The sequence below is a fragment of the Pygocentrus nattereri genome, chromosome 18, assembly GCF_015220715.1.
Source record: "Pygocentrus nattereri isolate fPygNat1 chromosome 18, fPygNat1.pri, whole genome shotgun sequence".
Lineage (NCBI taxonomy): Eukaryota > Metazoa > Chordata > Actinopteri > Characiformes > Serrasalmidae > Pygocentrus > Pygocentrus nattereri.
In genome coordinates, this window is record NC_051228.1 from 31,929,582 (window position 1) to 31,941,900 (window position 12,319).

A 12,319-nucleotide genomic window follows, 5' to 3' on the forward strand; every position below is an offset into this window, starting at 1 on the left:
GCACACATGTCACACAAGTTGCCACAAGCTACAAAACCACATTAAAAGACAGGAAAAATTTCATGAATTTTCTACAGTAAAAGTAATACATGACTCTTATTTGTACTCACACTGTTGGGAATACATACATGATGTGTTAATTCACAACATGCTATTTGAGTCAGGCCACAAAAACACAGCACACAGTGAGAAAAAAAATGTTAGGACAAGAGGGTGAAATCAGTTTGTTATGTACTCATACCAGATCAAAAAATTAGACTAAAGCACAGAACATCAGCTTTCATTTCTGGGCAATATCCTCCATATGGGGGAAGCGGTGGCTGTAGGCACTGAAGTTTGCATTAGGGGTCTTGTTTGATGTAAAAGGCACAACCCCTGAAAAGCAAGCAGTTCTGACCACGAGAGTAAAGCATGCACCAGTCAGAACAAAGAACATTATTTTGGTTTAAAGGGCCAGCTTAATGGAAAAACAAATTTTCCTAGCCTTTTCTTTTTTTTTTTTATAAAAGTTTGAGGCACTTTGGGCGCCCCTGGTCAAATAACATGATTGGTTGATTCCTCAAGTTTACCAATTTGCAAAATTTCACATATTGGGGGAGATAAATACAAAATGTGGACTGTATAAAAGTTTAAGCACATTTAAAATTTTATATTCAATTCTTTTCAATATGTTAAACTCAGCAAAATCTGCCAAATTTCAGTTCGTTCACTCGTTTAGTCATTTTCACTTACAGGATCAACAAAACACGCAATTTGAATAGGGGTGTTCAAACTTTTGCACAAACCTCAAACCACAAACAAACTTCAAAAGTGGACCTCAACTGGAAAGAAATACGAAAAAAAGACAAATGTAGGACATGGACCCTTAAAATGAATTTGTCCCAATATTTATGCTCAACTGACACAACAAATACGCAGTATGGTTTGTGTTGTATGGAAAACATTTCCCAGAAGAAGCTGCTACTCTGAGCTTTGTTCTCATGCTTATCTTGTGATCTTGAATACAAACACTGAATATTACAAAAACAACATATTTCACTTCACTGTGTCAATATTTTTGCTTCTCGCTGTATGTCTGAGAGAGACTGCATCATTAAAACACACTGTGTTAAAAACAAAACAATGTTTCTAACAAATCACACGTTTTAACACATTGTTTTTAATAATGTAGCAGTCATTCAAGTATTAAAAAGCATTTACATTTAGTATTATATTGTAGTATTGTACTGTCATTAATGAACCCATTTTAAAATGCACATGACCTAACAGTGAATCTATTAAAAACAATGGGCCCTTCATTGGAATAATCTGTAACAGTTATGTTGCTTGGCAAACAAGTGGTAACAAATTATATTGACTTAATGAAGCCTTTCCACCTCCACTTTCAGGTGAAATGAGTTTGCGATGTGTGCTTGTCTTTATTACTTGTAATCTGATGAAGAGTGGGCGAGCGTAGGTGGGCAGGTGCGTCAGGACGGCCTCAAACAGCTTCTTCCCATCGAACTCAAAGCTGGGCCTCACGATGATCGCTGCCATGCCGGCTCGACCCTCATGCGCTGCAGCACAAATACAGGTTAATCATTTTCATTACTAGGTCATTACTGATTATATTGAAGAAACTGGTTCTGACAACAGGCCGGCTCTGCTATCACTGTCATTATAAACATCAGCATATATATGTCTTTGAGGGATTAGCAGGTTTTCATTACTTCCTTCATAGAGGTGGGTGTTATCAATCAATGATATCACAATTTTAACAACACACAATAGTCGTCATTAGATTTAATAAGTTGAAACGGATGGAATAGAACTTGTAGCTATGTTTTTTTGTGTGTGTGTTTTATTTCTCTTCTTTAGTCCCATGTGTGTGTTGGTCGGGGCTGGAATGTGTGTGTGTATTTGTGTGTGTGTGTGTGTGTGTGTGTTGGGGGGGGGGGGGGGGTGCTGTTATTCTTTAAATTTAAAATAATAGAAAATGTATTACCAAAAAAAGAACCTGTAGTGTAATATATAGTGTAATAATAATAATAATAATAATAATAATAATAATAATAAACCTATAGCTACAATAACTTTTTTCAGTGTTTTACTAAATGCACTGCAATTAAATTATATAGGCATAATTATGCTCACTTTGTTATGAAACATTCTTTCAGTTTTGACAATCTCCACAATACACTCATAAAAGCAACAATAAAATATCATCTATTGCCCAACCCTAATTATTTACATTGAACAACAGCTGCATTGTGTTGCCAATATGTGTCCTGAAAATATATACATGTTTATAAACCTTGATCATTATCTTTTAAACTGCCTTCCAGCCGTTTATGTAGATTAAGTAGGTTAACTATTTATTTGCCTGTTATAACACAGATTGAGCTCATGTCCCTGTATAAATACAAGGGTAACCAGATTGATGTTTCACTAATCTATGTAATAAAACAGGACAGAGATGTGATGCCCTGTTGATTCCTACAGAATCTAGTAAGGGTGATGTGTTTCAATGCACTTATTTCAGAAATCAGCTAAATGACTGAGCTTTGTGCCTCTCATGAGTTCCTTTGCTGTGCATTTCAACCACGACTTAACATTGTTGTCACGCCATCAATAAGCCTATAACATTATGTAACTGTCATGTTTCCACAGTACCTGGAACCTCCACCCCATACACATTGGCTTCCTGAATGAAGTCCGGAAGCCCCAGAACCTCTGTCACCTCCGTAGTAGCCACATTTTCTCCCTTCCATCTGCAAACAACACACATGCAGGTTAAAACAAGGACCATATATATTAAGGATATTAGCAGAACTGACCTTAAATTCAACATCTTTAATAGCAGGACCCTCATAGATCCATAATATATAGATTATAAAGATGAATAAGCTAATGTTTAGTCTTTCTCTAGACCGGTGGTCTGAACATATATTCAAAGGGGGCATTTTAGTGCCTGTGACATACACAAGCATCCACAAGTTTGGAAACAGAATTTGTTTTTTAATCAAATAAATTACAATGAATACTACTACTACCACTACAACTACTACTACTACTACCACAACAACTACTACTACTACTACTACTACTACCACTACAACTACTACTACTACTACTACTACTACCACTACAACTACTACTACCACAACAACAACTACTACTACTACTACCACTACAACTACTACTACTACTACCACAACAACTACTACTACTACTACTACTACTACCACTACTACTACTACTACTACTACTACTACTACTACTACCACTACAACTACTACTACCACAACAACAACTACTACTACTACTACTACTACTACTACCACTACAACTACTACTACTACTACTACTACTACTACCACTACTACTACTACTACTACTACTATTACTGCTACTGCCACCACTACTACTACTACTACTACTACTACTACTACAACTACTACTACCACCACTACTACTGCCACCACTACTACTACTACTACTGCCACCACCACTACTACTGCCACTACTACTACTACTACTACTACTACTACTAACACTACAACTACTACTACTACCACAACAACTACTACTACTACTACTACTACTACCACTACAACAACTACTACTACTACTACTACTGCCACCACTACTACTACTACTACAACTACTACTACCACCACTACTACTGCCACCACTACTGCCACCACTACTACTACTACTACTGCCACCACCACTACTACTGCCACTACTACTACTACTACTACCACTACCACCACTACTACCACTACTACTGCCACCACTACTACTACCACTACTACTACTACTACTACTACTACCACAACAACTACTACTACTACTACTACCACTACCACCACTACTACTGCCACCACTACTACTAATACTACTGCCACCACCACTACTACTGCCACCACTACTACTACTACTACTACCACCACCAGTACTACCACTACTACTGCCACCACTACTACTACTACTACCACTACTACTACTACTACCACCACTACTACTGCCACCACTACTACTACTACTACTACTACTACTACCACTACCACCACTACTACCACTACTACTGCCACCACTACTACTACTACTACCACTACTACTACTGCCACCACTACTACTACTACTACCACTACCACCACTACTACCACTACTACTGCCACCACTACTATTACTACTACCACTACTACTACTACTACTACCACTACTACTGCCACCACTACTACCACTACTATTACTACCACTACTACTACTACTACTACTACTACTAATAATACTAATAATAATAATAATAGTATTAATAATAATAATAATAATAGACAAAATGTTGCAGAATTGAATGACAAAATGTATGAAATCATTATATTATGATGATACTACTCTACAAACATACTGACTGGGAAAGCTGTGCAACACTGATAATGATATTATAATAAAACTAAAACTCTGAATGTCTTGTCTTTAAAAAGTGATCAAAACAAAAATGACAATTACAATTACAATATACTTCATATATGAATATCTTTTTTTATTCATAAAAAATATACATGTAATATAGTTCTGGTGTCTACCTTACAGTATTTCAGTCTTGGTATAAGCTTAAAAATGATTAAGTATATATATCATTAAATAGCAGTTATGATGAATATGACAAGCTGTTTCAGGGTGTGCACGAGCAGTGATTGACACTTTGTCATACACTGCTCTTGTTTCTGATTGGTCGTTTTAATTTGGTGGCGGTGGATTCTTGCAAATGGCATTAAGAACACTAGGTGGCGCAAGAGGAGCCTGCTTTTTTCACAGATTATATAGCAATAAGGGACAATTTTGTCAAATACAACAAAAGTAATTTTATATGGGGTACGTGGTACAGCTTTAAAGACAACATTAATGCCCTTTGCCTGCCAGGCGGGGATGAAGTCGGGGTTGTAGACCAGTGCTCTAGACTCTCTCAGCAACAGAACATTAGGAAATCAGGATAGCTTTAAAATGCAATCAAACAGATGACTGTCAGAGGAAAATCTGGTCCTAAACCAGTAATCAGACTTCTCATAAATGCAGGGAATATAACACTGCTGAGTCTCTCTCTACCAGCAGGGCCCCACCCCCCCTTTACCTGAAAGTGTCGCCCACTCTGTCCTTAAAGCTAATGAAATTCTCCTCATCCTCCACCATCAGGTCTCCTGTGTTGAAGTAGGCATCTCCTTTCACAAACACGTTTCGCAGGACCTTGTTCTCAGTCAGCTGTTTGCTCCCAGCGTAACCAAAGAAGGGGCTCTGGGAACTGATCTTAGATAACAGCAGCCCCATCTCACCTGTAGGAACATACAAATCAGTATCACTGATCTGCGGCCTTTGAAAATATAAGTTAGACACACTGCACACTGTTATTCCTGATTGTAGCAATTATGTTCAGTAATTTTAAAGCACCACCACCCGATCATGATTATAATGGACTAGTCCATTTGTTAGGTGATAATACAACTGTGTAAAGACTGGTATGAAAAATGCACTAATGACCTACATCATGGAGACGAGGTTCTTAGATGTGATTTTCTGGGTGTTGAGAGGGAATTTTAAATAAATGTTATCCACGTCCATTAAAAAAACAAAGCAACAGCAAGCGAGCCTTCAAACATAGCAGCATCAAGTCAAGTAAACAAACCACCTATCAGAAAATAGCCTGAGACTGGAGCTGGGTGAGTTTCCTTGCTATGTTATCGTATTGACTTGTATCTGTTAGTTAGTCAAGTATTCTTATCAATCAGTAACACAAAATAAACCGTATTTATTTACCTCCAGCTTTCAGCACTCTCTCTAAATGTTTTTTTTACTGTTAACATCAGTAGAATATTTACTAGAAGAATTGTAGAGATCCATCCAGTTTATCAGAGAGTTTCACTTCATCCATTTTAAGGTACAACGGCAAAGTTCTGTCTGTCAAAACATCTTTTTGTCTGTAAAGAACAACGCATGGCAGTGTGTTATGCTGCTCGCTGTGTGCATACGACTTTGTTCGGGCCCCATTCCTGATTTTTGCATGGCCCAATCTTCACTAAATCTGCCCTTGCTAATAAAGATAAACATCATGATGCCATTAACTCCGCTGTTGAAGGTGCATCTACAGTGCCGCTGTATTGATGAGTTTTTCTTTTTCTTGTTTTCCACTAAAAATTTGGAAATCCTTATGGCCTGAAATGCTCCAGCAGGGACTGGTCCAATTTAAAAACAATTTACTTTTCCTGAATAGTTTTGCAGGCCTGTACACACTGAACACACAGGAATGTAAAATTTAGACATCTTGTCACAAAGATTTTGTTTACAAAATTAACTCATGAAATATTCAGGTACAATTTATAAACCATGTCCCGAATGTGGCGCTCTGTTGGTTATCTTGGGTTACCACTGTTGATATGAATTTTTAAGGATACAGTCAGAAAGGATAGCATACCTCTCTTAACACGCAGACAGAAACCCTGTTCATCTTTCACAGGTTCTTCTTTCAACATGTCATATTTCACCAAATCATACTTGAACAGGAGCTGCAAGACAGCAGAGGCAGAAATAATAGTTATATGGGAACTACTGAGTAAGTTGTTATATTGTACTCTGTTGGAAATTAAACATACAAGTAGAACAAAATCATGTAGAGATACAGAAATATATGAATTGAAACCTATAAAATGAGCAAGTTATTGAGAAAGCAGAAATAACTGAATCAGTTTATATCTAACCACTGTGCTCAGGAGGGAAAGCAGAGTTTGGCCTTCGGGTCAGAACGTCTGCTCAGAAGCCTGAAATGGTGCAGTTGGCCACAGACGTTGACTGTCTGTTTACATTATAAGAATGTCTTCTGAACAGAGACTGCATTCATATTCTCAGAAGGCAGCTTTTAGCGCTGTAATAGTTACAGCAGTTGGCTTCACAGAGTTCAAGCAGGGGTCAAATATGTGTCGAGATTAAACAACAGGGAAAAGCAGATAAGGGCTCAGTTTACACCTTCGGAAGGATATCCTTGAAATTCAATTTTCATCCAAGTACTGTGCCCTAAAGAATAGCTGTATCATTCTTTCACTAGGTCCAAATAACACAATTATAAACATTTCATATATCTATTTCAATTGTGCGTTATGTGAGAGAATTTGTGACACGTGCCATGGCAGCATTTCTCAAAATAGTAATGTTCTGGGTGCCACTATGTCTGGAGTTTCCCAGAATGGGAAACCATCTTATGGTATCTGTGGCAAAATTCCAAGAAGAAATCTGATCATTAGACACTACACATTCCCCCCAGCAGCTCTATAGGGTCTTCCTTCTAATGTGGTTTTACTCAGACACATTAGTTGGGCAAGTAATACATTCAGTCACACGCAATCAGTTACATTTGTATGAGCAAAATACTTACCAGGTAAAATTGAGCAACATTATGCAACCAATCCTTAAAATTCCTTCCCTTAATTACCAATAGCCACATAATGCATGCACGGCAAGATAGCGCTCTGTCAGTGACAGATTGGCCAAAAATGTATTTTCCATTATGTTCTAATTACATCTAATGAGGTAGATCAGCTGATGCATGTTTGGTGTCTGCAGTTGCACTTCTTTAGCTTTGCACGGGAGCTACAACACTAATGTAGCTAATAAGTAATGGAAACGTTTAGCACAGTACAAACTGCATGCCTAAATAAATTTGCCTTGAACCACATCAGCTTAAGCAAGTAATCTGAAATATACCTGCTTTTGTGGTTTCTGACAATGTATGACACACTTTTAACTGGAAAAATGGAACAAAAACTAACTATATATGTATGCTTTGCTGTTGTTGGAAGAAAACCTTGTATCTGCAAAATGAAAACTTTATAGGGAAAGGAAAAAAGTGTCTTTACTTTTAATGTAAATCAATGGAACCAGACGTCTTTCAAAGTCATTTTGGGCTGTTTGTTTTGCCCAGGGCGGCACGGTGGCGTGGTGGGTAGCGCTGTCGCCTCACAGCGAGGAGGGCCTGGGTTCGATTCCCCGGCCGGGCGGCCAGGGTCCTCTCTGTGTGGAGTTTGCATGTTCTCCCCGTGTCTGCGTGGGTTTCCTCCGGGTTCTCCGGTTTCCTCCCACAGTCCAAAGACATGCAGTCAGGCCAATTGGACATGCTAAATTACCCCTAGGTGTGAGTGTGTGAGTGACTGTCTGTGTCTGTCTGTCTGCCCTGTGATGGACTGGCGACCTGTCCAGGGTGTATCCTGCCTTCCGCCCGAAGACTGCTGGGATAGGCTCCAGCATCCCCCCGCGACCCTGACGGAGAAGCGGCTTAGAAAATGGATGGATGGATGGATGGATGTTTTGCCCAGTCTTCATGAAATTTACACACAATGTAAAGGTACAGGTATTTTCAAGTTATGTCAAAAAGTGAAAAAAATTGGAGATACAATATATCTTCACCAAACTGAAATCAGTGCTTTACTTTGCTTTCTGTCTCCTCACCAGCCAGACACTTCTCTGCTATTTTCTTTTTTTCGAAAGTTTTTTTGTGGATATTTTTTTTACTTTTTACAGCAGTTCTATAGACACCGGAATTAAAAAGTTTATGTTGGCTATCAAAAAAGAATCTTACAAACTGCCTCTTCAGGTTTCAGAGCACACATGCTGTCAGAGCTGTTACAGACTGCTATTAAAATATCAGTGTTGGAAACGAGTTTTCAGGGTCTGCTGTCAGAGGTTACGAACTGGTGGCACAATCCAAACTGGCCCACAAAGTTAGTTTGATTTTCCATTAATATTAGCCCATTTCACAATCAGCAGCACTACCATCCCCAGCATGTACTGCAATGTAATTTGCACTGACATGCCACTCCCAACAACAATCTATGGGACAGCATTTTTTACCCCATTGCCCTGTCATATCAGCAAACATACCAGCTACGTTTTAGCTGCAGTTCTACCAATATAAACACTATGAACAGCCAGCAGCTCAGAAACTGATCCCAAGAATGAATAAACTTGCAGCAAAGAAACTATGTCAGGTGTGGAGACCAAGCACACAGGTAGGTTTAAAAAAACACTACCTGGGGACATTAAAAGAGATTTAAGGGGTTATCTGTAGCTGATTTAGCCTAAATACCTCAAGTACTCGCATGTAATATTTGATGGTTTACTACAAGTGGTTATATTTTGCTGTTTTAAAATATAAACACTAACCGGCACTTTGATTTGTTAGGATTAAACTATAGGGTTAAAAATGATCCAGTTTAGTGCTCTTAATAATACATTTTTTACTGATACAATGAGTCATCTCGAATCATCCACTTGCAGTCTTGACATGTTACTAACCAACTTTTTAAGGAAAACAGTAAACACCTCACTCCTGTCGGGCGTTTTCCCCAACACATTAAAAACTTCAGTTGTGACGAAGCCTCTCTTAAAACAGAAAAATCTAGAAGCACCTCTATTAAGTATTAAATAATTATAGACCCATTTCAAATCTACCTTTCATTGGAAAAATCATTGAGAATCATCTTCAAGCAACTTCCTGGCTTTCAGTCCTTTAATAGCTGTGTTTAGCGGTTTCAGGCAGGATTCAGGCCCAAGAGAGACTTCGCTAAAATAAGGTTTTAATTTACATTAACTGAAATATAGACTTTAGAAAAATAAAACCATAAAATCATAAAAGCGTCATAGATAGACGTGAGAACAGAGTTGGACTCTCAGGAACTGTCGTAAAACAACAGAAAATAATGTTTGTGAGAGAGTGCCAGTGACCTGCGGGATCGATTCTTGGGCCACTCTTATTCAATTTAAACATGCTTCCTCTTGGCCAAACCCTACAAGACTGTGGGATATCTTACCACAGCTATGCAGATAACAGTCAGATCTACTAGGCCCTCTCCTCCAACAACTATGCTCTTCTTAACTCACTCTGTAAGTGCCTTGAGTTCATCACTAACTGGATGAGACAAAACTTTCTGCAGTTGAATGAAGATAAAACAGTTTATTTTGTTTGCAGTGAACAGGAATGAGAGGCATCTGGATTTGAGGGTCCTAAAATGTAAAGAACTAGATGGACTCTGATCTTAGTTTTAGCAGTTGTGTTAAAGCAGTTATTAAATCAGCTTTTTATCACCTTAAGAACATCAACAAGATCAGAGATTTTCAGACTGAAGCAGACCTGAAGAAACGCATCCACGTTTTTTAGTTCTAGCAGAGTAAAAGAAGTGAACCCATCACTTTATTCCTAAATTCATATATTGGTTACCAATAAGTTACAAAACAGACTTTGAGAGACTGTTATGGATTTGTAAATCACTTAATTGTGTAGGCTCAGTATATTTATTTGATATGCTCCAGCGATACGAACCAGAACTTTCATATCATTACTAGTGATATTAACTAGTGAGTTAGTCCAGTCTAAAGTAGACTAAACATGGAGAAGCAGCGTTTAGCTATGTCAAATCTGCCTATGTGAGCAGCTTTCAGCTCAGTTTAAACACGGTCAGCTCTACTGCCCTTCTCTCCTGTAATGGCACTTCATTATTCTGCCTTAATTTTTAATTTACTATTAATTTCCCTTCTTTCAAATCTGTTCTAATCATATTTTTAATTTCTATTCTCCTCCACTCTGTGTTTCTTCTTCTTTCTTTTATAAGAACCATTGTCTTTACTAAAGAACCCTTACAGAAACATCTTAAGAGTGTACATCTTTTAAGCTTTAATCTGAATTATCTTTGTATTCTCTCATTTGTAAAGCACTTTGAATGACCACACTGTATGAAAGGTTCTACACAAATACACTTGCCTTGCTTTTCTTTTCAGCAAAGACAGAATACAGCAAACAACACCTTATAGACTGTGTTCAGCTGCTGTTCTGGAAGGCTGCTTACTCACTGTGGACAACAGGCGTTTTCATACACTACAGGCTACGCTATATCAAGACGCCTCTGGGCCAGCATGTTAATGTGTTCTCCACCCCAGATTTGAATCACTGAAGAGACAAGTGAGCCATATCAGTTTAATAATTGCATTTTATCAACCTCCTTTGAGCCATAACCTCATTTGTTAATAAAATAACCCTAAATGAACGTGTGCTTAGGCATCTGTTATTGCTGAAATTTCACACAGCACAGACTCGACAGAAACACCTGGACCCGGTACAATTAAAGAGAACTTCTTCACTGATCCACAGCTTATAAACTGAAAAACCTAGAAGCTTTAGTCCCAAATGCAACATTCTTTCGAAGCAATGGATGATAAGCATTCTCAGAGTGTTTCTGCAGATACTTGTCTAGAAACGGATCAATTAATAATGATCTGTTTGGTGTTTTGTGGTCCTGAAATATCTAATAAATAAAGCAAATGTGCGATATGGAGTGGGTCCAAATAGCATTTGGACACTTTTTAACTACTGAACCATTGATAAACCCAAAGTTCTCTTGGTTTATTTATAAAATGCTTAGCAAAATATTTATTTCACAAATAAAAGTATGTACAGAGAAAGCCTGGAGAACAATTCCAGACAGACTGCAGTAACAATACACATACACATTTTCTAAGCTGCTTCTCCCTCAGGGTCACTGGGCGGAAGACAGGATACAATCATCGAACATATCATTATTATAGCATTTGATGATATTTTGCAAGGTTGCATTAATAGAGTTAATGAGCTATTGCTGCCTGAGTGCTGCTATTCTGCGTTAAGGAATGTCTTAAAAATGTGGCACAGCCTCTGTCTAAAAAGTCAATGTGAAATGGAAATTATAGCTCATTTTCCTTCCGTACTGTGACATATTTTTGAGCGAAACACAGTATCAGGTAGAGTCTCTAAGCTAGCCGAGTGTTTTTTTATACAATGACTGGTTGGTGGGCTGCACAGTTAAAAATGAGAGATTAGCTCAACTCAAAATGATACAGTAACTAATTACATGGCTTTTCTTGAGTTGACTCAACTTGAGGACACAAGAGTCCAAACTTCTTAGTTGAGTCAAAAATTCTCTACATTTTTTAGATCTGTATGTCAGTTTGTTAAATAAAATGAACTTGTTTTAATACTCAATTTCCCACTAGCCAAGACTCATCCTTCACACAGTCCTGCTAGACATTTTTCCTCTTGGGTTCACACTTATGGATGGCTATGGCATCGCTGGGGCTCAAACTCACAACCTCCTGTTAGGGTGATGGCTTAGTCCACTGTGTCACTCAGGAACACATAAAACAATTTGTGTCTACAAATGTTTAATACACTGGTGAAACTCTTTGCTGTTTTGAATCCTATCAATCCCACAGCTGTCCATGTCTGGAGGCCCAAGTTGAAAATATGCCAGATGGGACTGTGTGA

The 12,319-nt window shown here is 38.1% G+C and overlaps 1 protein-coding gene across 1 annotated transcript in view; it reads right to left on the minus strand.

The window, feature by feature from the left end:
• The window catches only part of slc27a6 (solute carrier family 27 member 6), a 39,408-nt gene that overhangs the window by 4,611 nt on the left and 22,478 nt on the right, over nucleotides 1–12,319 (minus strand). The window contains exons 6-9 of the mRNA XM_017691315.2: nucleotides 6,452–6,542; nucleotides 5,117–5,315; nucleotides 2,653–2,750; nucleotides 1,426–1,556 (exon numbers count right to left, since the gene is read on the minus strand). Coding sequence (XP_017546804.1) covers nucleotides 1,426–1,556; nucleotides 2,653–2,750; nucleotides 5,117–5,315; nucleotides 6,452–6,542 — 519 coding nt within the window. The remainder of the gene's footprint in view (nucleotides 1–1,425; nucleotides 1,557–2,652; nucleotides 2,751–5,116; nucleotides 5,316–6,451; nucleotides 6,543–12,319) is intronic.